The sequence below is a fragment of the Panthera pardus genome, unplaced genomic scaffold (genome assembly GCF_024362965.1).
Source record: "Panthera pardus isolate Hobbes unplaced genomic scaffold, ASM2436296v1 HiC_scaffold_3, whole genome shotgun sequence".
Classification (NCBI taxonomy): domain Eukaryota; kingdom Metazoa; phylum Chordata; class Mammalia; order Carnivora; family Felidae; genus Panthera; species Panthera pardus.
In genome coordinates, this window is record NW_026526876.1 from 50,857,520 (window position 1) to 50,882,971 (window position 25,452).

At 51.4% G+C, this 25,452-nt stretch overlaps 1 protein-coding gene across 1 annotated transcript; it reads left to right on the forward strand.

Moving 5' to 3' along the window:
* The first annotated feature begins 1,251 nt into the window (after positions 1–1,251).
* MMP28 (matrix metallopeptidase 28) lies at positions 1,252–24,947 on the forward strand. The gene is given in 11 exon segments (XM_053892634.1): positions 1,252–1,731; positions 13,107–13,186; positions 13,397–13,584; positions 18,728–18,952; positions 20,920–21,039; positions 21,042–21,164; positions 22,618–22,929; positions 22,932–22,964; positions 22,967–23,020; positions 23,859–23,876; positions 23,879–24,947. Coding segments are annotated over 11 exon segments (1,638 nt in total). The 5' UTR covers positions 1,252–1,620; the 3' UTR covers positions 24,253–24,947.
* The last annotated feature ends 505 nt before the right edge of the window (positions 24,948–25,452 follow it).

Sequence of the window (25,452 nt, forward strand, 5' to 3'; positions counted from 1 at the left end):
CAGTGGAGAAGGGGCACCTATAGGATAAAACATACGTTATAACTCTATGCCCGCAGCGAGGCCCTGGCGGAGGGTTGGCAAAGGCCGCCTTTTATTCACTGGCCTGCGCAAAGGTGCGCCTGTTTCTAATTGGCTCGCCTGAGAGGACTGCCCCCTTTTCATTGGTTGGGTGGGGAAGTGGGCGTGGCCTGTTCCAATTTTTTAGCTCACGGAACCTCTCTCTCTAAGTCCACTGAAAGAGGTGCCTTTTTAAAATTTTAAAACTCTGATGGAGAGTGCCACCTTTTTTTGAAGTAACACAAAAACCTTCTGTGTACTACTAAGGCTTTAAGTCTTAGGATAAGAAGTCATTACATTTGCTTAGCACTTTAGACATTCCAAATTACACATATCAACTCCTGGAATCGCCACAACAGTCCCCTTGGTGGTGGGTAACATTGGGCCATTTGCATTTCACAGATTAGCAAATTGAGACTAGAAGAGCAGCAACCTGCTCGCTGTTACTCAGGCAGATAATAAAGACAGTTTATTTGTGTTTAGTGCGAGTTTAGCGAAGGCTCTCCACAAATCGCTTCGCTCCACCTTCAATACAGACTATGTGAAATATAAAGCGCAAAGCACTTTACTCTTGTTTTTTAAAATCTTCATGCGACTCTGGGAACTAAACATCACTTTGCTCTCATTTTATTGATGAGGAAACTGGCACTTGAAAGTAGTTAAATCCTTTGCCAAAAGTCACAAAGCTTCACTCTGCTATTTATTTATCGGGTACTGCACGATGTCAGGCAGTACTCAGTTACTTACAGATCTTATTTGCTCATTAAATGCTCCCTACAACCACATGACATTGGTATTCTCATTATCGCCATTTACTGATGAGAAAAATATGTTCAGAGAGGGTGAGTGACTTGCCCATGACCACGCAGACAGCAAGTTAGTTGAGGCAGGATTCACACGACTAGCAAAGAATCAGATCTGGAACTCAAACCCAATTCTTCTGATCCCAGCCCAGGGCTCCTTCTCTCCTAGCCCAGAATCTCGCTCCCTGCCAGCCTGACTGAAATAATCAGTGACCCTCTGGTAGGCCAGGACACCACCGCCCCGCCCCCGCTTGATCGAAGTCTTAGGGTAGCTACAGTCTCCAGAAGACCCCTCTTCCCCCGCCCTCCCCGGAGAGTTCGGATCAACTGGAGGTGGCTGGAGAGAGAACGGGTGGGCAGGGCGGCGGCGGGCACCGGGCCAGGCTCTGCAGCCGGAGGAAGAGGCTCCGGGACTGCGGCGCGTTCCAGCGGCGGAACGGAGTGGGTGGGGCCGGAGTGCCCGGCCCCCGCCCCTCCTCCCTCCCTTCCTCCCTTGCCTTCCAGGTCCCCCGCCGGCGACCCGCCGGCAGGCACTGCCTGGTCTGCACCACTTGGGGCCGGATCCCCGCGAAGCGGCCAGAGGGGCGGCCCCGCGCAGCGATCCGGGGCCCCGGAGCGCCCCTAGGCCCTCCCTCCTCCGCGCGGGGGCGGCGCAGAGCTGGAGCATCCGCGGGGTCCCGGGCACCACTGACCGCCTCGGGCAGCCGCGCACTCAGCGGCTCCCCACGTGCCCGCGCCCCGTGGCGGGGGCGGCGGCGAGATGGCGGCGCGTGTCGGCCTCCTGCTGCGCGCCCTGCCGCTGCTGCTGTGGGGCGGCCTGGACGCCCAGCTCGCCGAGCGCGGAGGCCAGGAGCTGCGCAGGGAAGCGGAGGTAAAGGATGTGTGCAGGGCGGAAAGGGAGCCGAGGGCTAGAGACCCCCCAGAACTTTGCAGTCAGGTCACCCAGCCGTCCCATCTGAGCCGGCAATCTGCACTACCCTCCCGGTGTCCGCGCTCTACACACTTGCACACAAAGAGTCTGGGGAACATTCTCCCCCGTGCCAGGGCTGGGACCACCCAGGCACGCGGATCTGCATTGATTTTCCCGGACGGGGGAAGGAGGGAGCGACAAGATGGGACAGGCGGGCAACAACAGAGAGAGAAGTGGCCTCTGCACCCTAGTTTGACACGGACCTACTGCCCCTCACCGCCTAGGCTGGGGAGACTTGGCCATTCATTCATCCGATGCCCCGAGCCTTCCCAGAGGCTGCAAAGGCCCCCAGATTGATGAGGTGGAGAGAGTACCGCTGACTGGCCAGGGACACAGGAGACAACACTGGCTTCCTGGGCTGGTACTGCCACTGAGCCAGCGGCTTGTCAGCGCCCAAGCTCGGGACTAGTTTCATAACCTGTAAAATGGGTAAGAATATTACATATAGTCTCAAGGATTGCTTCTAAGGAGCTTTGGAACAGTGCTTCAGGACCGAATTTGACAAAGGGGGCAGAGAATTGGAGGTGAACCTTAAACACTTCCCATTTCACTTTCCTTCTTTTGGAATTCAGCTGCTTGCTGTAGATTGCACAAGGGGAACTTTTTGAAGGCAGGGGTGGGGATCCACTTGGAGTATCTATTTTCCAGATAAAGATGATTGTTATAATAAATCAGTATCCATCTCTGTCTGTATTCGCAAGATTAGAACTGGGGTCTCCACTATTTTAAGAAGTTCTAATTTTTTTTTTTTTTTTTTTTTTTTGAGAGAGAGAGAACGTGCCTAACACAAGCGAGGGAGGGGGAGGGGCAGAGGGAGAGAGAGAGATCTCAAGCAGGCTCCACTGAGGGCTTGATCTCATGAACCCAAGATCATGACCTGAACCAAAACCAAGAGTCCATCGCTTAACGGACTGAGCCACCCAGGCGCCCCAAGGAGAAGTTCTAAGTTCTTGAGCCCAGTGCTCTGCCCTGAGACTCTTGCTCCCTAAGAGCTTCTTTCCTGTTCTGAAACTGCCAGCCAAGAAATTCTCAGTACCTCCCATTCCTCTTCCTAAGAAGAGGCATGCTGAATCTAGTAAACCTACAGAATGAAGAGGCCCCCATTGAATGGCTCTTCATCCCATCAGCCAGCTCCCATCACTATTCTGGAATATTTGGAAATTACCTTATTTCAACAAGGGGGGTCCTGTGTCAAACTCCTTCACCTGCTCCCCTTCCAAGCACTGGTCTCTTGTTCTGTGCTCTCTGCTTTTGCATGTTTGGGAATCACTGTGTTTCACTGAATTTTGAAACTTACAACATCAAGTGCACAGTTCTCATGGCCCCAGGAGAAGGCTTCTGTCTACCAAGCCAAGTCCTATTAAGAGTCCCGCCCCACCTCCCCCAAAGTCTGGGTCCCAGACAATCCTTGGCAGGAGAACAGAGACAATATCTCTGCCGCCCATGCCTGTGGTGGCCCCAGATGGAGAGAATTTTATCTTGGGGTGTGCTTGGGAAGCATAATACTAAGCAGATTGGGTCTCTTGCAGTCTATTTAACATAAATTGGGGGAAGGGGATTTTTACCTCTGAGAACAAGAAATATTTTAAATGTATAAAAAATCCTGGAAAAGTGTAATGGGTGTGTATGCATCTTTATATGCCTAGGCATGTACATATGTATGTATATATAATGCAGATTGGGGGGTGTGAGTGTGTCTGTGTGAGCTTCTGTATATGGTCAATTGCATCAGCTTCAGTGTCAGACAGACCTGTGTGCAAACCATAAGTGAATCATTTAATCTCTATGAAGTTTTCTTCTCTGTACAGAGGAGGTTAATAATAAATGCCTATTTCATAAGACTGCTATGCGGCTTCGTTGAGATAATGTATATAAAATGCTCAACACAATGCCCAGTCCATAGAAAGCAGTCTATAAAAGGAAGTTGCTTTCAATATTGTTGCTGTTATTATTTATCTTTATCATTATTTTAGAGAACGGATTAAAGTCCTGGCTTGGTGACTTAGGTCTCCTAGAACAATAACACAGGGCAAAATATGTGAGGCAACTATTTTCAGCATCGGACAAGAGGCAGCACAGGGCTATAATTCCTAAGAGATGGTGTTGCAGTTACTATGGCTACATTATAAATGACCCCAGAACTTAGTAAAGTCAAACAAACATTTATTATGTTCATAGATACTGTGGGTCAGAATTTCAAACAGGGCACATAAGAGCAGCTTGTCTCTGCTCTACAATGTCTGAGGATGGGATCATCTGAAGGCTCGCTGGCTGTCAACTGGGGGCCACGATTTTCTCCTATGGGCCCATCCACATGGTTTCTCCATGTGGGCTGGTTTGGGCCCAAATGTGGTGGCTGGGTCTCCAGGATGAGTGTGCTGAGAGACAGAGAGAGGGCAGAAGTCCTATCCTCTTTATGACTGACACTAGGAAGTTGCACAGCATTGCTTCTGCTGCACCCCATCGATCGGCTGGAGCAGTCACAAGCTCCAGATCAAGGGGAAGGAACACAGACCCCACAACTGGTGGCAGGAGTGTTGAAGTCATTGTAAGAAGAGCATGGGAATGTTCTTATTGTTGTGGTCACTTGGGGAAATACAACCATCCACAGAAGGGAACCACACAAAGTGAGCCCCGTGATCACCCTGGCTCTTTGCTCAGGTATAATTCCCTGACTGCGGTACAGAGCTAGACCCCCAAGCAAAGCACAGCACTCCTGCTGAGCTTGTGGGCAAAGTTCAGAATTCAGGACAGAGAAGGAAAGAAAGAATAAAAACCAGCTGTGTGATCTTGAGCTAGTCCCCTCACTTCTCCAGGCTACAGTTTCCTCCTTTGTTAAAATGAGGGAGTAAAATTTCTTAAATGACTCTCCCAGAGCTAACATTCTTTGGCTTTGGTGTGTTTGTGTGCCAGTGCCTGTATGGGTGTGTGAGTGTGTGTCCGTTTCATCTGCCTGTGTGTCCATGTCTGTCTGTGTGCATGTGTCTGCATTCCCATTCCCATGTCTCCGTATTTATCCCTGCGTCCTGTGTGCATGGCTGTATGTGTCCCTTGTATGCATACAAAGTAATAAAGTTGAGGGTTTTGCAAAGTGGGCTTTGCCTAGGAGGAGACTGCTCACAAAGCTACATTATGAACAAGTTCATTGTTGCCCACTTGGGAAAACTAGGGCTGCTTACGAGACACTAGTGAGCAGGAAGGGCCTCCACTGCTGAGTTGCAGGATTGAGAGTTGATGAATGACCTCATCACCCCGGCCCCCCTCCTGATCCCAATCAGGCCCTATTCTGTTTTTGGGTGACACAGACTGTCCCAAGGGATCTACCTACTGTGCTGTGCTTGGACCTGCTTTAAAACACCCAGGTGGTACGTCCAAGACCTGCCTTCCCCTTGGTGGTCTATGCATATCTGCATAGCTACTCCCGTTGTGTCAGTACAATAAGGGGCTGGCTAGTTCATTTCTCCAGGGAAACATTGGAGCTTCTGTGGAGTCTCCACCCCCAGATGCAGTGTCTGTTTCTCATACCCCAGAGCTATTCATTTGACTTTTTGTGAGTCAGAAGCCCAGAAGCCCGGGCGTGGAAGCCATTCCTCAGCTCAGCTCAGTGACTCATGGATGCAGGGTAAATAGAGGCTCTCAAGGGTCCCAGAGAACCATGAGTTGGTGGAAAAGCAGTAGTCAAAACAGTAGAAAACCAAGAAATCTAGCAAAAGCTGGGTGGTGGAAGCAGGAACATAGCAGCAAGATAGGTAGACAACTCTGGTTAGAGCATGATTTCATGCCCTAAATTTAGCCCTGCAATCCTAGTGAGGACCATTCAGTATGATTATTTGGCGTTAGAAGAAGTACAAGAGGGGTCTGGGTGGAGACTGACCAGCTAATTTTTTCCAACTTCCTTAAGGATGCAAAATGAAAGAAGCGGGGAATACAGCAAGAGATATCAAAGCTACTCCCAGACAGAACTTTGTGAATATGAGACTAGGGACAAGGGAAAGAGGGGGGACAGGCAGGGAGTCAGAGGGAAGGGGAAACTTTGCCCAAAATAAAGGGAAAGGGTCTGAGCTGGTCCTACTGCCCTGGGGCCTTCCGTAGACTCCAGGAGCCAGAGAACAAAGGCAAAGCATCCCGGAAACATGTTTGTCTTTGGGAAGGAACATGCTTGAGTCCTAATGAATGAATACCTGTAGCTTGTCAGAAGACCTGTTTGGGGTGTGATGGGAGATGTGATCCCAGCTTCTATTGAAAGCCAGAGTCCACCACCTAAACATCTTCTTTCCTCTGCTCTGCCCCTGAACCTGCTTGCAGAAGAGGTGGGAGGAATCCAGCTAGAAACATCCCCAGCTTTGCCTTTTTCTCATTTAAGAATTGTCTCCCCAGTGGAGAGAGCAGGTTGGAAGCTTTGCCTTCAGTTTTAAAGCTTCTGAGTCACTTGTTTGAATGTCAAATAAGACATCCAGGGATAGGTAGAGAGGATCTGAACTCACTTAGGATCCTTTAGCAAGGCACTGCTTGCTCTCCTGAGACTTTCTTTCCCCATCTTTAACATGGGATTAGCAACACCCATCCTGCCTATGTTCTTGCAAGGTGATTCTGAAACTCAAAGGTGGAAACCCCTTAAAAGCTCTGCACTATTCAAGGACTCACTGTGTTCCTGATTACCAGAAAATATTTTTATTTCTAGAACATGCCAAGGCAGAACACCAACTATCATCCCTTGCATCTTGACTTGGTTAATAGTGCTCAAGATGTATTGAATGACAAAGATAATCACAGAGTCACTCTGGAAAGAATGAAATCACAATGAAAGGTGATACGAGATGAAATAAGTCACAGGTAAAGCAACACGGTTTCTGCATGAGCTTGCCATTTTGCAATTTAAAAAGTCTTGGTCTCAGTTTTGCTCCTGCAGTTCTTTGATACTGAGGGTATCACGGCCACTCTTTAGATGTGAGACTGGGCCCTGCCCTTCCTAGACTTACCTAACACAGTTCCTTTCTAGCAATAACTCTCTGTGACTATAGTGGGGGACACAACGTTTTTAATGGGGCAACTATCATAAAGCTTTCCCAAGGCATGTACTTACTGGATTTTTACCACACTCCTGTGAGAAACCTAAAGCATTCTTACCCCCATGTCACACTTTGAGTCACAGAGAGGTTAAGTAACTTTGTCATAGTTCACGTAGCTAATCAGTTACAGAGGCAAGGTCATGATGGTAGATTAAGGTGGAGTACATTTTAGCTCTAATCCAACTCTCTCATTCTATGGAAGAAGAAACTGAGGCCCAGAGAGGCACAGAACTTGCCTAAGGACACACAGTTCTTAGTAGCAAAGGAATAAAACTCAAGACACAGCCCAGTGCTGTTGCCCTGGCAGGCCAGTGACTCAGAATTCTCGACTCAGGCCTCAATTCATTTTGCTACACCTCATTGCTAGTCTTGCCTTGATACAAAATGACCAGAATTTCCCCATCCCTCAAGCACTAAAGGGGCTGGGCTCTACACACCCTCCCAAAGCAAGTCAGGACAGATGCAAGGCTAGAACCCCAGAGTTCCAATTCCACTCAGCTTCCTGGGTCCCAGGGAGAATCATTTTCATTTTACCCAGACACCACAGCCCCTCCCAGGACTTCTTAGAGACGACTCCCCGGGGAAGCGGCCCCAGCCCTGAGCAAGTGGGTGAGGCAGGTTGTCACAAGCTTCTAGGTCTGAGCAGGGTGAATCACGGAAGGGCACAGTCCTCCACCTTCCTCTCTGCTCAGTTCAAGCGTTGGGATCTGCAGGAGAGAGGATGGGTGGAGAACAGGGAAAAGAGAAAATGTGGTGTCTGGAACTGCAAGGCTGAGAGGAGCTGCCAGGACACAGCCTCCATGGGGGTGACCCCAAGTGGAGCTCAGGGGGTCCCTAAGAGATCCCAGGAAAAGCCCTAGGAAAATGACAGCCCAGAAGGGAAATGACACCTCCAAGGTGTTAGTGATCAAGCTGGAATGAGAACAGGAGCTCCACCTCCTAGTCCTGTGTCTCTTCCTGGGATCCCTTGGCCACACTGTCACCTGCCCCACACCCCTGCTCTTTATCCCATGCAGACAGGGCATTTCTGTCACCTTGGCAGGCAAAAACTGAGGCTTGGCAAATGAGCTCACAGAAGAGAGTTAGGGGACAACACCCAGGGATGTGGCTCTGCCTCCTCTCTGCAGGACTTTAGAGCCCTCAGCACTGAGGACATGAAGGGGCCCCTTCTTATATGTAATTTTAAAATGTTCATATTAAAAATATTAACATTCATGGGGCGCCTGGGTGGCTCAGTTAGTTAAGTGTACAACGTGGGCTCAGGTCGTGGTCTCAGGGTTCGTGAGTTTGAGCCCCATGTCAAACTCTGTGCTAGCAGCTCAGAACCTGGAGCCTCCCCCCTCTGCCCCTCCTCCCTCGCTTGTGCACTCGCTCTCCCTCCCTCTCTCTCTCTCTCTCTCTCTCGTAAATAAACATTAAAAAATTAATGTTCATATTAAAAATAAAATAAGTATAAGGGAATCCTTAAGTTCTGATCATTGCTATTATAATATTTTAGTGCTTTTATGGAAATATAGAATGTCAAATTCTTAAAATTTATTTTTCTCATTCCTTTGTTGTCTCTTGGCCTGGTCACGTGCTCACACAGCCTCCTGGGAATTCAGCTCTGGCTTGCAACCCGCAGGGTCCCAGAGACCAGTCAGGAAGAGAGGCCCAGGATTTCCTCTCTGAAGGACCCCTAAAAAAAAAAAAAAAAAAGGCCTCCACCCCCATCCTGCCCTCCACACCACCGTGCCTGCCAAAGTACCAGGCGCGGCAGCCCAGCCAGGAAACAGGAGACGCCGCTAGTCAGTACCCCCTCCCTTCTCCTGCACGGTCCAAGGCCTCATAGTTCCAGAACCAGAGCCAACTTTCTGATAAGGGCTGGGCGGGCTTGCGGGGAGGAGCACAGGGAGTGCCAGCTTGTTAGCCTGTGACCCAGCCTCTCCCAAGTCACTCGGCAAATCTGCTTCTAAGGGACACTGATTTCCTGGCTTCCTTTAGAAAGCCTGGCTGGGCACCTGGGGCACCTGGGTGGCTCAGTTGGTTAAGCGTTGAACTTCAGCTCAGGTCATGATCTCATGGTTTGTGGGTTCGAGCCTCGCATCGGGCTCTGTGCTGACAGCTCAGAGCCTGGAGCCTGCTTCAGTTTCTGTCTCCCTCTCTGTCTGCCCCTCCCCACTCGTACTCTGTCTCTCTATATATATAAAAAATAAACATTAAAAAAAAAATTGTTTTAAAGCCACTCTATCCATCCTCACCGAGGGAAAGGGAGGAGGCAAGGAAGAGAATAAGGTACCTGGCTGGGGTGAGGCAAGTCTAAGATAGAGCACCTGAATGGAGAACAGAGGTGTAACTGCCTTGTTCAGAGTGTTCGTTTCCCATCTTGTTAGATGGGTTACATTCCAAAAGTCTGTTAGGTTTCTACTAAGGTAAATCAACTAGATCAACTGTTCATTGAGTATTTACTATGCACGCTAGATGTCCGTTGCTTTACTTCATCCTTCTGAGAATCCTTTGAGGCTATTCTTGTTTTCACATTGTGGGTAAAGAAGCAAAGGCTCAGAGATGTTAAGTAGTTTGTCCCTGGCCACCCAAAGTCAGGGTCAGGAACAGATGCTTGATTCCAACCCTGGTGGCTAGTCCATGATGCCACACTATTTTAGGCAATACATAGTCTCCAGATTAAGCCACTAGAACCCCTTTAATCCATTATGCATCCCCAAATAGTATACATTTGGAAAGAGAAAAAAGAAAATAGTACTGAAATACTAATAAATTAGTGCAGAAAAATAATCAAATGGACTTAGGGAGTATTCTTTTGTCTAGAATAAGGGTTCCTTATGGGAACCCTTTATTGAGAAGAGGATGTGGAGGTCGCTGAAGGCGGATATAATGAAATTCACAAAACAGAGGCTGGATACTTGCAAACGCTTAGGAACTTGCCCATCCTGGCTCTTAGTGTCTCATTTCATTCTCTGTTTGCACTTTTTCCTTGAAACAGCAGCTGTGATTGGAATTGATTTAAGAAATACAGCAGGAGCGCCTGGGTGGCTCAGTCAGTTAAGTGCCAACTTTGGCTCAGGTCATGTTCTCGAGGTTCATGAGTTCAAGCCCCATCAGGCTCTGTGCTGATAGCTCGGAGCCTGCTTCAGATTCTGTGTCTCCCTCTCTCTCTGCCCCTCCCCCCACCCCGCTCATGACAGCACTCTCTCTCTCCCTTAAAAATAAAATAAATATTTAAAAAATTAATAACAATAAAAAAAGAAATACAGCAAAGAGGAGCACCTGGGTGGCTCAGTCCGTTAAGCATCCAACTCTTGGTTTCAGCTCAGGTCATGACCTTGCAGTTCATGAAATTGAGCCCCACATTGGGCTCTGTGCTGACAGCACACAGTCTGCTTGGGATGTTCTCTCTCCCTCTCTCTCTGTCCCTCCTCCCCTGCTCACTTTCTCTCTCTCTCTCAGAATAAGTAAACCTAAAAAAAAAAAATATATAGCAAAGAAAAGTGAGTGAGAGGACAAGGAAGACAGAAAATTATTTCCATATAGGTAACACAGCAAGGAGGGCAAAATTGGAGACACAATGTGTGTCTGCATAAGAATTAAGCAGCTGAGGTGACATTTCTTTTAATCCATTGATGAGGCTTTTCACAGTGACAAGGGCAAGCAGGGAGCCAAGTGCATCGTTTCCCAGAAGGGTAGGGCTGGTGATAGGTGAGGACAGTGAGTCACACGCTTCTCTCCACTGGCCTCCAAACACATGGCTGCGGGGAGAGCAACTTCCAGGTGTGTGAGGACAGGCAGTGGGTAACAGGCATTTTGGGCCACAAGATGTTCTCCAGTTACACTAATTTCCCCGGAGGATCACATCCAGCTGTGATATCATAGTGGTCACATCATCTACATGCTGGAAGATTCTAGCTTCTCCCCTGAGCTTCAGGATCATACAACCAGGGCCGCCTGACATCTGAGTGTCCATCTTTGTCCCAACCACCCCCATCTGTTCCCCTCCTTGGTTTCCTCAGTCTATAGCATCGTCATCCAAGGCAAAACTTGAAGAGCCATCCTGGATTCCTCTCTTTCTTTTAAAAAAAAAAAACAAAACTTTTTTTGTGTTTATTCATTTTTGAAAGAGAGAGACAGAGCGCAAGCAGGGGTGGGGCGGAGAGAGAGGGGGACGCAGAATCGGAAGCAGGCCCCAGGCTCGGAGCTGTCAACACAGAGCCCAACGCAGGGCTCGAACTCATGAACCACGAAATCATGACCTGAGCCGAAGTCGGACGCTCAACCGACTAGAGCCACCCAGGCGCCCCCAGGATTCCTCTCTTTCTTTCATTCCCCACAATTAACCCATCATCAAGACCCAAATAAAACTCCCATTTCCTACCTTGGTGACAGTCCTGCCTCTCCCTGTGGCCTCATCCCACATACTGCTTCTTCACACTTCTGTGTTCCAGCCTTCCTTCCACTCCTTGGACGCAGCAACATCGTTCCTAGCTCAGGGCTCTGCATTGGCTGCTCCTCTGCCTGGAATACCCTTTCCTACCTCATTGCATGGCCAGCAACTTCTCATTCTTTAGGGCTCACATAAACTCTCAGCTCTTCAGATGGTCCTTCTCTGACCTGGTGGTCCTTCTCTGACCTGGTCCTTCTTCCTCCTGGTGGAAACTTTCTATTTAAGTTATTCTCCATCACATCGCCCAGTTTCTTTTCTTTATAGCACCAAAAGTGCCCCCTTTACTTGTTATCTGGGTTTCTATTGTCTGTTTCTATCCACAAGTGTATAAGCTCCTTTAGGGGTATCTTGCTGACCATTGCAGGGTACCTAGTACATTGTATGAATTAACAAATGAATGCATGCAAACAGAGTGTTGCAGGTTCCTTTTTTTTTTAGTGTTTATTTATTTTTGAGAGAGAGCGTGTGCACAAGCAGAGGAGGGGCAGAGAGAGAAGGGAACAGAAGATCTGAAGCAGGCTCTGTGCTGACAGCAGAGTGTACAATGTGGGATTCGAGCCCACGATCCGCGAGATCATGACCTGAGCCAAAGTCCAATGCTTAACCGACTGAGCCACCCAGGCGCCCCATGTTGTAGGTTTCTAATTCAAACAGATGTATTTAAATCATCTCTACACCCAGCAAGAGACTCAAACCCACAACCCTGAGATCAAGAGTAGCATGCTTCTCTACCTGCACCAGCCAGGCACCCCCAAAACGACTTTCCTAAGGAGCCAAATTTTTAGACAAACCGTAGAATTGAGAGCAAGTGCATTTGTTGTTCACAGGGCCTTAAATATATATGGCGGGGGGGGGGGGGGATGGGATTGTTTAGGAAGAAGCCAGAATTAGAAAGGGAATTAATTCCCAATCCAGGCATGACAAAGCCCACAGGTGACCAGCCCAACTTCTGATCAATACAGGGCAACTCCCTGAGCATCTGGGTGGCTCAGTCGGTTGAGCATCCAACTCTTGATATGGGCTCAGGCCATGATCCAGGGTCATGGGGTATAGCCCCGCATCGGGCTCTATGCTGAGAATGGAGCCTGCCTGGGATTCTCTCTCTCTCTCTCTCTCTCCCTTGCCCCTCCCCACCTCTCAAAAAAAAAAAATAATAATAATAATAATAATAATACGGGGCAGCTCCATAGAGAGGAGAGATGCTTCAGGAGCAGAGTTGAGGCATATGAACAGTGTATATTTATATTTATAATAGCTACTCTGTATGGACCCCTCCTAGGTGACAGGCACTGTGTTGAGTACTTTGTATTCACTATTGTGATTAAGCCTCACCAAAAAGCCTGTAAGCTATGTACTATTTCTAAGCCCCTTTTACGGATAAGAAACCTGTAGTTTACAGAAATAGCTTGCTAACTGAGATTAAAACCCAGGCCAACGTGACTCCAGAGCCCCTAACTCCACTGTGCCGCATGCCCTGCTGTGATTGCTGACCATGCTGTGAAATATGCTGGGTATGGACTGCTTGGCCAGTTTGAGAATGAAGGACACTAATGTTCAGAAATATTGAGTGACTTGCCCAAGACCATCAAGTTAGTCAGTGGTGGCCAGGAACTGAGTCTATATCCTTCTGACTTTGGTCCTAGGACTCCTTCCCCTTTGTTGAGATGAAGGTGAGATTGGGCATGATATATGTGCCACCGAGTCTCAGAGACCAAGGGAGGGGAAAGGATGCCACACCATGGGAAGGCTGACACTCCTTTCTCCCCCAGGCATTCCTGGAGAAGTACGGATATCTCAAGGACCAGGTCCCCAAAGACCTCACCTCGACAAGATTCAGCAATGGCCTCAAGTAGGATGGAGGGATGTGGGGAACTTGGGGGTGCTGGAGGGCAAAGCTTGGGTAGCCTCCTCCATCTTCCTGGGAGGCTGGCCTCCCACCTGTGTCCAAGGGCCACACTCCATGGCTCCCTCCCTTCTCTGTCCCCAGGGAAATCTCCCTGCCCTCACCTCCACCCCCTACCCTTGCTCTGTGACCCTTTATCTCAATTCCTCCTGACAGAGAGTTCCAGTGGGTGTCCCAGCTGCCCATCAGTGGCGTGCTGGATACTGCCACCTTGCGCCAGATGACACGGCCCCGCTGTGGGGTTGCAGACACAGACAGTCAGGCAGCCTGGACGGAGAGGATCAGTGCCTTGTTTGCTGGACGCCTGGCCAGAATGAGGCGGAAGAAACGCTTTGCAAAGCAAGGTGAGTGAGCCCTGTTTAAATCTAGCTGAGCTGGGATTCCTCAATACCCGGAAGCCCCGTGGCCGGAGAAAAACCCAGTTCAGCCTCCAAGGGGCTTTGTCTGTAAACTCTTCCCTAGGGCGAGAGAGGGGTGAGCAGTGGGTAAGCAGTGGGTGAGCAGGACCCCTCAACTAGAGGGCCGTGTTTGTGAACACAGACATTTAAATCAGAATTACACCCACGTTGATGAATTTTCATTGGGCACATATTTTCCAGAGCAAACCCCATCAAGCCCTCCATCAGTTTGTGATGCAGGGCAGTTCAACTGTTGCCAACATTTTGCTTTATAGTGTCCCAAAGTTATTTTCGTCAGATTCAATGCCTTTTTCACAAGAATTCTTCAACAAGGACATGACCTATTGATCAGTTTTATTTTGTCTACAGCACATTTTAACAGCTTTGTTGAAATATAATTCACATACCATAAAATTTACCCGTTTAACAAGTACAATTCAATGGGTTTTAGTATATTCGCAGAATTGTGCAACCATTACCACCATCTAATTCCAGAACATGTTCATCACCTCAAATAGAAACCCCATGCTCGGTAGCAGTCACTCCTCCTCCCCCTCCCCTCCCCCCTACCTCCTATCCCCTCCCCACAGCCCCTCCTGGCCACAGGAAATCTACTTTCTGTTCCTAGTAGAACAGATTTGCCTCTTCTGGACATTTCATCACAGCTCATTTTACACACCACAGTTTCTGCTATTGTGATTTTCCTTTCGTAGTTTTGTTTTTATCTTTCCTTCTCCTCCTCTTTCTCCTTTTTGTCCAAATGCAATCTTCCAGGGTCAAAAGTTACAGATCTAAGATTTACGAAGATTTGATTACTTCTAGCAATTCTTCATCGATAACAGGTTTCACTGTGTGTGGTTTTAACATCTTGTTTGTACTAATTTTCTCTGATCGATGTCGGCAGTTCTTAAGATTTCCAACAAGATAGGCTTGTTCAGTCAGGCTTTCATCTACAATTGAGTTTTTACCATGAGCACTTTGGGTCATTGCCTCTTTTAATTTGCATTAACCACTTTCGCCGACGATATCTGTTATGAGCAGATCAGGAGGCACATATGTCGTTTTTATTTCTTAGCTAATCCAGAAGGAAGTCGTGGGCGGCTCCCCTTAGCTACTGGAGGATGGCAGCGATGGGGGCCAGACTCTGGCTCCAGACATCCTTGGTGTCGACCTGTTCTGCATCCCACTGTGTTTCTGGACAGGCAACGTGGAAGGCTCAGCCTTCCTGGAGCTGGGGCTCTGGGTTCAGCAGTGTGTCACTGCTCCATTTCCTCACCCAAGACCCAGGCCCTTTCTGCCTGCAAGGTAGAGATGGGCCCTGACCACCCAGGGGAAGGGGCTTGCAGTGGAGGGTGGGGGCAGCCCCAGACACAGTCTCAGCATGCCACCACCAGGCTAAAGGTGGTCTCCCAGAGAACTGGGACGATGCCTCCTGAGCATCCAGGAGCAGTAGGGAGACTTCCTTCTGGCGACATCTTCTCATGCCTTCTCAAGGGAGTATCTGAATCCGATGGAGTCCATTTGTCGCTGTTTAATTTGGAGCCTCCATCTGGGACAGAGATTCAAGCTAAGGCATCTCCCAGGCAGGTGGCCTTGCCCTGCCAGCCTGGCCCCATGCCACTGTCTGACACTGACCCCTGGTCCAGACAGCAGTGGCCAAGTTGGGCAGGGACTGTCCCTCTTGCTCACAGCGTGACCCGAAGAAGCTTGACATCCTTTATCCCCTAGGGGAAGAGGTTCCCTAGAAAGGAACTGTATGCTTGGTAGGCACTGAACACTTCCTATGTTTTCCTTAGGAAAGAAAATGTAATAATAACAGTTGACCCTTACTGAGCATTTATGATGCACCAAGCATGGTTCTAAATGGATTAACTCACTTAATCCCATAACAACCCTGTGAGATGGGTGCCATTTATCCTCATTTTACAGTTAGGAAAACTAAGGGACAACGAGCTTGGGGAACTTCCCCAGGGCCACATAGCCAGGGTGTGGCCAAGCCTTCTTGTCATTGGGAAGACTGAGTGAGATTCCACATGTGAAAACCCCAGAACATGGGTAGGTGCTTTAAAAATGTGGATTTCCAGGCCCATGACTGTCTATTCTGTGGAGAATGCTATGTTGACAAAGTCGGGTTCAAGGGTACAGTTGCCGGACAAAATACAGGATGTCCAGTTAAATTTGAATGTCAGATGGACAAAAAATAATTGTTTTGTTCTCACTTTTTATTAAAAGAATTATTTGTTATTTATCTGACATTCAAATTTAACTAGGTGTTCCATATTTTTAATTGCTAAATCTGGCAACCTCATTCTGAATGTCTGGTCCGCTCTGTGCCTACAGGGGAGATTTTCAATCCCCCTTGGTCCTTCATGGAGCTGGTGGGGGGTTGGGGCTGGTGGAGGTTGGGGGGCGGGGCACAGGGGTGAATCTGGTGGGGGTGGAGGGGATACAAGGGTGAATCTGGTGGGGGTTGGGGAGGCACAGGGGTGGATCTGATGGGAGTTGGGGGACATAGGGGTGAATCTGGTGGGTTTGGGGGACACAGGGGTGAATCTGGGGTGGAAAAGGAAGGAGAAGTGAATGGATATTTACTGAGCACCTACCATACGCCCAGCAGCTATATGTTGCCATTTCATTTGCCATTTCATTTTTACCAGAAACAAGTCTTATAAATTGCACTTTGCAAATAAGGAAACTAAGGTTTGGAGAGATTCCATAATTTGCTATGTAAGGTTATAAGCAGAAGTACTGGGATTCCAACCCATGCTCTTTCCTCAGTATCCATTGCCTGTTAGACGTCAGGACTCCAGGGTCCTCCCCCAGCGAGGTGTCTGCACTCCTCCTGGTGTCCTTTACCTTTCCTCTTCCCTTTTGGATTTTGGAGCAAGGGTGTGGGGGATGCACTGCCAGGTGCTTCTGTGGCCTAGAAGTCGCTACAGAATCCAGCCTTGCCTGGCCCGGAGTTCAGGATGGGGCCGGAGGCGGCCAGCCTGCTCTAGGATGGACAGAGGGCTCAGGCTGCTGGCCAGGGCATTCCTTCCTTCCTGGCGGGCACACCAACAACCCCTCCCAAGAAAAATTAGCCATTTTCTTCTCTCAGTCCTGTTCCTGTTTGTCCTCCCCATCCTCCCCCAAACACATGCACACACACACACACACACACACACACACACACACAGATTCAGAGGATTTTTATCCTGCGAGCTGTCACCTTCCCTGGCTACCTATAGTGAGAGAAGTGCCCACCCTCTCCCTTTCTTGTGCAGGGAGTAAGCCTACCCTCCCCCACCATTGGCAAAGAGGCAGAAGGAGCTGCCTCACACTTCTAGAAGCTTGAAGGTGGGCGGGGAGAGTCTGGGGGTCAGACATCCACGGTGAGGTGTGGAAGTGCCCAGCGCCAGCCAGTCCAGAGCCCTCTGAGGCACCTCTGGACCCCAGACCTTCCCTCTGCCTTTCTTTTCTCCCTCCCTTCCTAAGAATCCCTCCCTCTTCCCTCCCAGAGGCTGGGTCACTGGCTGGGAGGGGTTGGGTGGCCGCCAGGCCAAACAGGCCCAGGGAGGCAGCATTGCCTTGAATGGAGCTTGGCTCAGGGTGGGAGAAAAGACCCGCCCCTCCCCCACTTCCATGGGGGATGAAGGGGGGCGAGGGGGAGGGAAAGGGCATTCAGCTCCTCTGCTCTCTACCACCCTCTCTTCCATCTGGAGAATTTCAGCTCATGCAGAGCCCCCGTTTTGACCGAAAGGAGCCATGTTTACACAAATGTACAAGCCCTGAGTCTTAGCAAATGTGCCTGCTTACCTGTGTGGTATAGTGGAAAGTGCACAGTGTCAGATGTCAGGGCCTGGGCTCAGGGCCTAGCCTGGCTACTCACTCATTCTGTGACCCTGGACAGGTCCCTTCCCCCTGGTCTCAATTTCCCGAGAACACAGCAGAGAGGTTGGTAAGGAGATGGCCAACCTTCCATGACTTTAGCCCTCTTCCCCAGTTTGGGCAAGGACTTCCCCAAGACAGAAGGACAGCAGGTCTGAATCTTCAATTGTTCCTCCAAGGAAAGAGAGGGCTGTGCTCACTGGCCTGGCCACCTCCTTGTCACCCATATATCAGGAATTCTGGTCCATTTGGGAAACTGGGGCCCCCAAAATAGCATGATACCTGTGCACTCCCTGGGCCCATGAGGTCTGCCTCTGAGCTGTGAATCTTCCACCACCTGGGATCACCGTCTCAGCCCCTGAGCTTACAAGGCTCAGAAATAGTCTGTGAAAAACTCGGGTTCTGGACCTTCTAAGCACCCTGGTCCTGGGTGTGTGGTGAGCTGTAGGGGGACTCAGTTGACCTGAGGTTTGGGCAAGAGTCCAGAGTCTTAGGCCTAAGGGAGGAATTACAATTCTGGGCAAAGGAATAGAAACTCGTAACTAAGTGGAGATGGAAAAATTTCTCTCTGTCAGTGAGTGACAAAACACATCCTTTGTTCTTATTTGTTTTCACCTCCGAGCTCTTGAGAGTCCCTGAGGAAGTGGGGGGGTGGGGGCTAGGGGTCAGGGAAAGACGCTAATAAATGGGTCTTGGTAGCTTCTCTGGCAGCAGGCCTGAGGCACTGGAACGGGAGGGGCAGGTGGGCCTGAAGAGTAGAGAGAAGAAGGGTGAGAGGGGGTCACAGCTGTGGCCCCGGTGGCCCCATCTTTCCTTCAGCCCCCTGACACAGTAGGCAGGGGTAGGGATTTGTCACCAGCAAGAGATGCAGACCTTGTTTTCAGGCTCAGCCCAGGCTGTGGGGAAGAAAAAGACCCCAGACCAGAGAGTCCTTCGGGTTTTGGGGGCTCTCCTGGGCAGAGATCACATTTTCCCCGGGGACCTCCCCCGACTAAGCCACTAGACCGGGAGACTCTCCAGGACAAAGGTAGTCCTGTGTGCAGGAGAGCAGCGTCTCCCCAGCCAGATGGGATCTTCCCAGGGCGAGGGCTGTGCCTTTCTTGCCTTCACATCCAGGACTCCCTGGACGAGGGCCTGTCCTCCCCATCATACGGGTCCCCGGGGACCAGCACCAGGTTCTTCAGGCAGGTATGACTGATGTGGCCTCTCTGGCTGGCAGGCAGCAAGTGGTACAAGCAGCACCTCTCCTACCGCCTGGTGAACTGGCCACAGCACCTACCCGAGCCGGCAGTTCGTGGGGCTGTTCGAGCTGCCTTCCAGCTGTGGAGCAATGTCTCAGCGCTGGAGTTCTGGGAGGCCCCAGCCACAGTCCCCGCTGACATCCGCCTCACCTTCTTCCAAGGGGACCACAACGACGGACTGGGCAACGCCTTTGATGGCCCAGGTGCTGACACAGAGGCTCTCTCTCCCATGGCAGGAGGGGAACCCGGTAGAAAAGGCTGTCTGGGGAGGGCAATGGAGCCTAAACTCTCGCTTTGGCCTTGACCAAGCTGCACTCCCTTTTAAAGAGCCCTCAGGCTCCTCATCTGTAGAATGGGAACAATGGTTTCTGTCCAGTTGTGTGCCACATGGCTGAAAGGACAGCCAGATGAGCTTCTGCATGGAAAGTGCTTTGCAAATTCCAGAGTATTTTCTGGGAGAATCTTCTGAGGTCCCGTCATCCATCCTCTGCTTCTAGAGAGCCCCATACCTCTCCTGTCCTCCAACATGGATATTCTCCAGACCAACACCCTGAAAACACCCAGAGGCCACCGCTACCCCATTCCTACCCTCCCTGCATCCACTACCACAGTCACTGCCCACAGGGCAAGAGGCATTCTACCCCCTACCTGTCACAGAAGTGCTTCCCATTCCCACAGCCCAGACAGTTCTCCTGTTTGCCCCACTACCTAAAGGCAGCTTAAACTGCTCTCCTCCCATTCTGACCAACACTGGCCTTCAGAACCTGATACGCAGGCTCCCTGTGCATCTCCTCCTGCTAATGAGGGAAGGAGACTGATCAGAATCCTTCATGGTGGGGACTTGAGACCTTGCGTGGCCTGGGCAATAGGGCCCACACCTCCCTTACACTCCTCTGCTTTCCAACAAGCCCACTCAGAGCAAAGCCAACATCCAGGCCCTGCTGGTGGTACCCAGGGTAGGACTGGGAGAAATCTAAGCTTTTCAGGAATCCACATGTAACACATACGTATTCTTACATGTGAGTCACTTCACCCATGATATCTACATGAGATGTTTATGCCCACACCCAGGTGGGGTCCGGTGGCTAAGAGGGTGCTGGACTGGGAGAAAGCTCTCTGATTTAGAACAGGTGCTTTGTCTTCTTGAGTTTAGGCCTTCTCCCTCTGAAACCTGCCATCTGTCTCCCAGGATTATTGGGAGAATTGAATGGAAAGGGCTAACATTGCTCGAGGCATATTCAAAACAGGAGGCATGTATTCCTTGTATACACGGCCCATTCCCCACACTCCCTGCGGTTCTCCTTTAATGGCAGGCATTCCCCGTTGGCCTGGGCCCCAAGAAGGCAACGCTGGAAGCACCCTCAGCAGGCTTCTAGGCCAACATCATCGCTGCGCAGTTTCACTGACCCCTCCCCCTGCAGAAAGTGAACTGTGAACAGTGAGGCCCTGGGAACTGCATGACTGATAAACTCCCTCTGGGGCATGTCACAAGCTCGAACATCACTGATCCAGCTCACTCCCTCTGCTCACTCCTACTACAACCTGGCAGGTAGAGACCCACAAAGGGGCCCCGGCAGAAGAAGGCAAGAACACAAAAATATATATAATTTTAATTAAAGATACTATACACACCCATACACATATCCAGCACCCAGATCAAGAAACAGTACCAACATCCGTAAGGTCTCATCATGCCCACCTCTGGGATAACCACTACACCTATTCCCATATCTTTTTGAAAATAATTTCTATGCAGCATTTATTACGGGCGAGGCACTAAATATTATACGTAACACACACATATACCACATCCCTCTTTAATCCTCAGCATAACCCCGTGAGGAAGAAGCTCATTATCATCATTCCATTTCAGATCAGAGGGGGTGCTACTTGCCCAAGGTCACACAGCTAGAAAATAGTGAAACCAGGATAGAAGACTAGGCAGTTTGGTCTCATGCTGTGTGTATACCACGCTGCCTCTTAGGCGCCTCCACCCCATAGCCTCGCCATCAGTTCACCGCTCCACAGTTCAGCCTCTGACAGACGTCGTTAGGAGGGGAATTATGCAGCAGAAGACAGCCACACCCACCCCTTGGCCCCTGCGCGGGACGGTGGAATTTGGGGGTGTCGCGGGCGGGTGGCTCCCCCTGACCCTCTGCGCCGCCTGCAGGGGGCGCCCTGGCACACGCCTTCCTGCCCCGCCGTGGCGAAGCGCACTTCGACCGCGACGAGCGCTGGTCCCTGAGCCGCCGCCGCGGGCGCAACCTGTTCGTGGTGCTGGCGCACGAGATCGCCACACGCTCGGCCTGGCCCACTCGCCCGCGCCGCGCGCGCTCATGGCGCCCTACTACAAGAGGCTGGGCCGCGACGCGCTGCTCAGCTGGGACGACGTGCTGGCGGTGCAGGACCTGTATGGTGAGCCCCCCGCCGCCCCGCCTCCGGGGCCTGGACGCCCGCGCTGCAAGCCGGAGCCGAGTCCCCAGCGTGGGAACCCGGCCTCCCCGCCACCGATCCCTCCCGATCCGGAAGCCGCAGGCCTCCCTCAAATCCCAAAACCTTCGCGCTCCTGCTGTCCCCCCATGCCTGGCCTCTCTATCCCGACTAGGTCCCGCGCCGCACAGCCCTCCCTTCCATGCTATTCTGGATTCCCGCCCAGCCCCGGTCTTGGCAGTTCCTACTCGCATCCCTGCCCAGTCACCCAGACCCAGCCAGGGGTCCCACGTCTTCCCCCATGCCAGCCATCGCTCCCGCTCCACTTGCTCCCCCCCAGCCTCCCGCGTCGCTGACGCTGGTGCCCACTTCCCTCCAAGCCTGGGCCTCTGCCTGGAGGTAAGACTCAGACGAGGTCTGCTCCCCAGATGAACTGACCAGTGCTGCCGCCCCAACCAGGCTGTCCTCCCTCAGAGTGCACGGTGCGTGGGCAGGGCCGAGAGCCCATGCCATTCGTGCTAAGCAGCTGCTCTTGGGCAGAGCATTTACCCCCCTGGGAGCCCTCAGTTTCACCTTCTGCGAGATAATAACTGCTTACCTCACAGGGCGGTAGTACTAGTGGCCATGAACTTCTCTTGTACCCTAGAAACCTACACAAACAGCTGCTATTTCATGGAATGTATATTACCGGCCAGTCACTTAACATGCAATACACTCACGACATAAGTATCCTTTTGTCCACTGAGGAGGAGAATGGGCTCAGAGAGGTTAGAACACTTGTCCAAGGTCACACAGCTAGAAAGCTGTAGACCCGGACGCAGGAGCTGGTGCCAAATTCTAAGCTTGTTGGACTCTGCCTCAGTCTCCTAAGTGAAATAGTGTTGTAATTATTATAATTGCTGTAACTATCACTGCCATGTCCTCATGCCATCTATGTTGCCCAGGACTCAGGGAAGAGAACCTTCTGCCCTTCTTAGTGCCAAACTCTTGTTTGGTCCCCCACTCCAACGGGTCCCTCTCTCCCAGACTGTTGGGCAGAAGAGAGGACTTTTGAGTTTAGTGCTGTGGTTAATACCAACAACCAAGGACCATTCTTAACCCCCCCCCACCCCCACTCTCCTTCCCTGCCTCTCATACCAGATAAAGATGAAAGGAGCCAAAGGGGAGGTCTTGAGCCCTCGACACCCGCCCCAACCCGTGTGTGTTCTTTCCCTCTTCTCTCCTTCCCCATGAAGGAAGCCCCAGGGGGCTCAGTGGCCATCCAGCTCCCAGGAAAGCTGTTCACTGACTTCGAGGCTGGGATCCCCACAGAACACAGGGAAGGCGCCCTGAAATTCAGGGTCCTAAATATTGCCATGCTTCCTTCGATGCCTATCACTGTAGGTAAGATGGTCCACGTGTGCCTCACTTCCTTTTTCCTTCCTCCCCCACATCTCAGGGGTCTCCAGAGCTGGAATACAAGGTGGGGTTATGAGTAATAAAATCCAGAAATCCCAAGCCACAAGCATCCTGCAGGGTAGCAAGCCCACGCCAAGCAAAACGCTGCTTCGTCCTGTGCACTTCCCTCTGTCCCAGCTGAGCAGGCCACCTCTTCTCTCCTCTGCCTGGGAAGCACCTTCCCTGGAAGGAGGCAGGAGGCCAATGGTCACTCCTCAACTCTCTTGTCTCCGGACAGATGGCAACCAGCGACTGTACGTTTTTCAAGGAAGCCACTTCTGGGAGGTGACACCGAATGGCAATGTCTCTGAGCCACACCACTACAGGAGAGGTGGGCAGGGCTGCCCCCCACATTGAGGCTGCTGCAGTGTCACTGGATGATGGGGACTTCTACTTCTTCAAAGGTACCCAGCCCTGGGGCAGATGAGAAAATTGAGGCCTAGAGAAGGGAGGTGTTCTGTCCAAGGTCAACAGAAGGGAGGAGTCTCCATTCCAATCTGAACCTGTGACCCCAGGGACCTCTACTAGGAGGTTCCTTCAGTGATGGGTTGGGGGGCGTGGGTGTGGAGGTTGTCCCAGAGAGAGAGGTGGGAGAGCTGCAGAGAAGGAGTCTAGAAGGGGAACAGAGAACCACGCCCGAGCTCTGCGATCCAGCGGAAAGTCCTACCTCCTTGGCATCCTGGCTGTGTAAGGTTGGGCCTGTCACTTAACTCTCGGACTTGAATTTCTTGAATGAGGAAAATAATCCCTCAGGTTTCTTGGGGAAGGAGAATTCAAACAGCCATGATGTCTGAGGAGTGTGCAGTATATTGAGTAGTTTCATTCATTCAACACATATTGAATGTCTCTGTATTCATTAGACACTGTTGGAGGTGTTACAGCTACAGTAGTGAACAAAACAGAAATCCTGCCTTCATAGAAACTCTGTAGAAAAGATGGTGACTGGCCTTCCTGGTAGTCCACTCCCTACCCAGGAGGGGCCTGCTTCCCGCCTCCCAGGGATGGGTTCCCACAGTGCCCTCTGCCCCTCTGCTGACACCTGCTGGAGGTCTAGGCCACAACAGTCCCTCCGTACTGGGTGTAACGAATTATTAGTGCTGTGTGATCATTTTGATTATCACAAATACTAACCACCTTGGGCTCTAGGATGAGGGGGAGCAGGGGAATGGGGGGACACAGGTGAGGTGGAGGACCAAAGGGCGAGAGCCACCCGCTCACCCTGGCTCTCCCGATGCCCTACAGGGAGCCGATGCTGGAGGTTCCGGGGCCTAAGCCAGTGTGGGGTTCACCACAGCTGTGCCGGGCAGGAGGCCTGCCCCGCCACCCAGACGCGGCCCTATTCTTCCCTCCTCTGGGTCGACTGATACTCTTCAAGGGTGCCCGCTACTACGTGCTGGCCCGAGGTGGACTGCAGGTGGAGCCCTACTACCCCCGAGGCCTGCAGGACTGGGACGGTGTCCCTGAGGAGGTCAGTGGTGCCCTGCCCCGGCCCGACGGTTCTATCATCTTCTTCAGAGATGACCACTACTGGCGCCTTGACCAGACCAATACTGCAGGTGATGGACTCGGCCGCTGGGCCACAGAGCTGCCCTGGATGGGCTGCTGGCACGCCAACTCGGGGGGTGCCCTATTTTGAAGACGCCCCCACCTCTTAGTGAACTGATGCCCTATGGCCAACGTGTGTCCCCTGCCCCAGGGGCAAGCCCTGTCTTGGAAGCCTCTGAGCCTCCCTGCAGAAGACCAGACCACGTCTGCATCTGTTCCCTGAAGAATGTGCTCTCAAGACATTGAACTTTGTGGGATCAATCCAAGCAGAAGCCGAAAAGGGTCTCAAACCTTTCCCCAAAGGACTTTTCCTCCCTAAGCCTTGGGGATTTTGTTCCTTCTGCTAAAGGTGCACTTCCTGTCCATGAGGCCCGTGGCACTGGGCAACCGGGGAGGATGTAAAACTCCATGGAGAGGTTGCGACCACTTGGCAACCTCTCCTTCCCCTCAGGACCCTTCTGGCTCAGTTCTTGGAGAATTGTCTTAAATGAGAGGCTCACCTCCAGGAAGCTTGGGTGGGTTGGGTACAAGGATTTCCAACCTCAGAGAGCCTTGGGTGGGAGGGAAGGGGGTGGTTAGGACCCAGAACAAGAGGGAGACTGATGCAGGCCTGCTGGGCCTGACTTTTGGTGGGGGGTGGGGAGGCTGGAATAAAGAGGTGCCCCCCCCCCCCAGCTTCTGGGCCTGGAGGCGGGCATCAAATCTTCCTTGGGATGGTTGCCAGTGAAGAACAGGTGGGGCACGAATGCTGGAGACGCTGGACCATGTTACTTTCATCCAAGCCAAGACCACAGACTTCTGTGTGAGTAGTTGCGATGCGGAGAGGGGGCCTGAAAAAGCAACATGTTCCTGCCCTCCCTTACCCCCCAGGCCAGATGGAGAGTCATGGGTGGCAAGGAGGACAGGGGCCTCTCTGAAGGGCTGCTCTTGCTGCAGGCGCTGGGGTCTCTGCAGGCTGGGGGGAGGCCTGGTACTCACAATGGCCCCATTCTTCGGGCCACACACCACGCAGCATTCCAGGAGCTCTGCTGGCTGGCCAAGAATAGCTGGGATTCCTGGAGAAGGAACCAGCTCCCCAGCCTGTCTTCTGCCTCAGGCAGTCTCCGTCTTAGCATCTGGGTCTCTTGTCCTCCGCCCTCCACACCTGCCAGTGCCTCATTTGCACACACACTGACCTTGGCAAGACCAGGCTTCCAGCAGAAGGGGAGAAAGATCTGGCAAATCAGCCCTCAGCTCCCCACGGGCATTTCTGGCCCTGTGCCTTCATTTTTTTCTCTGTGCAGTGGGGGAA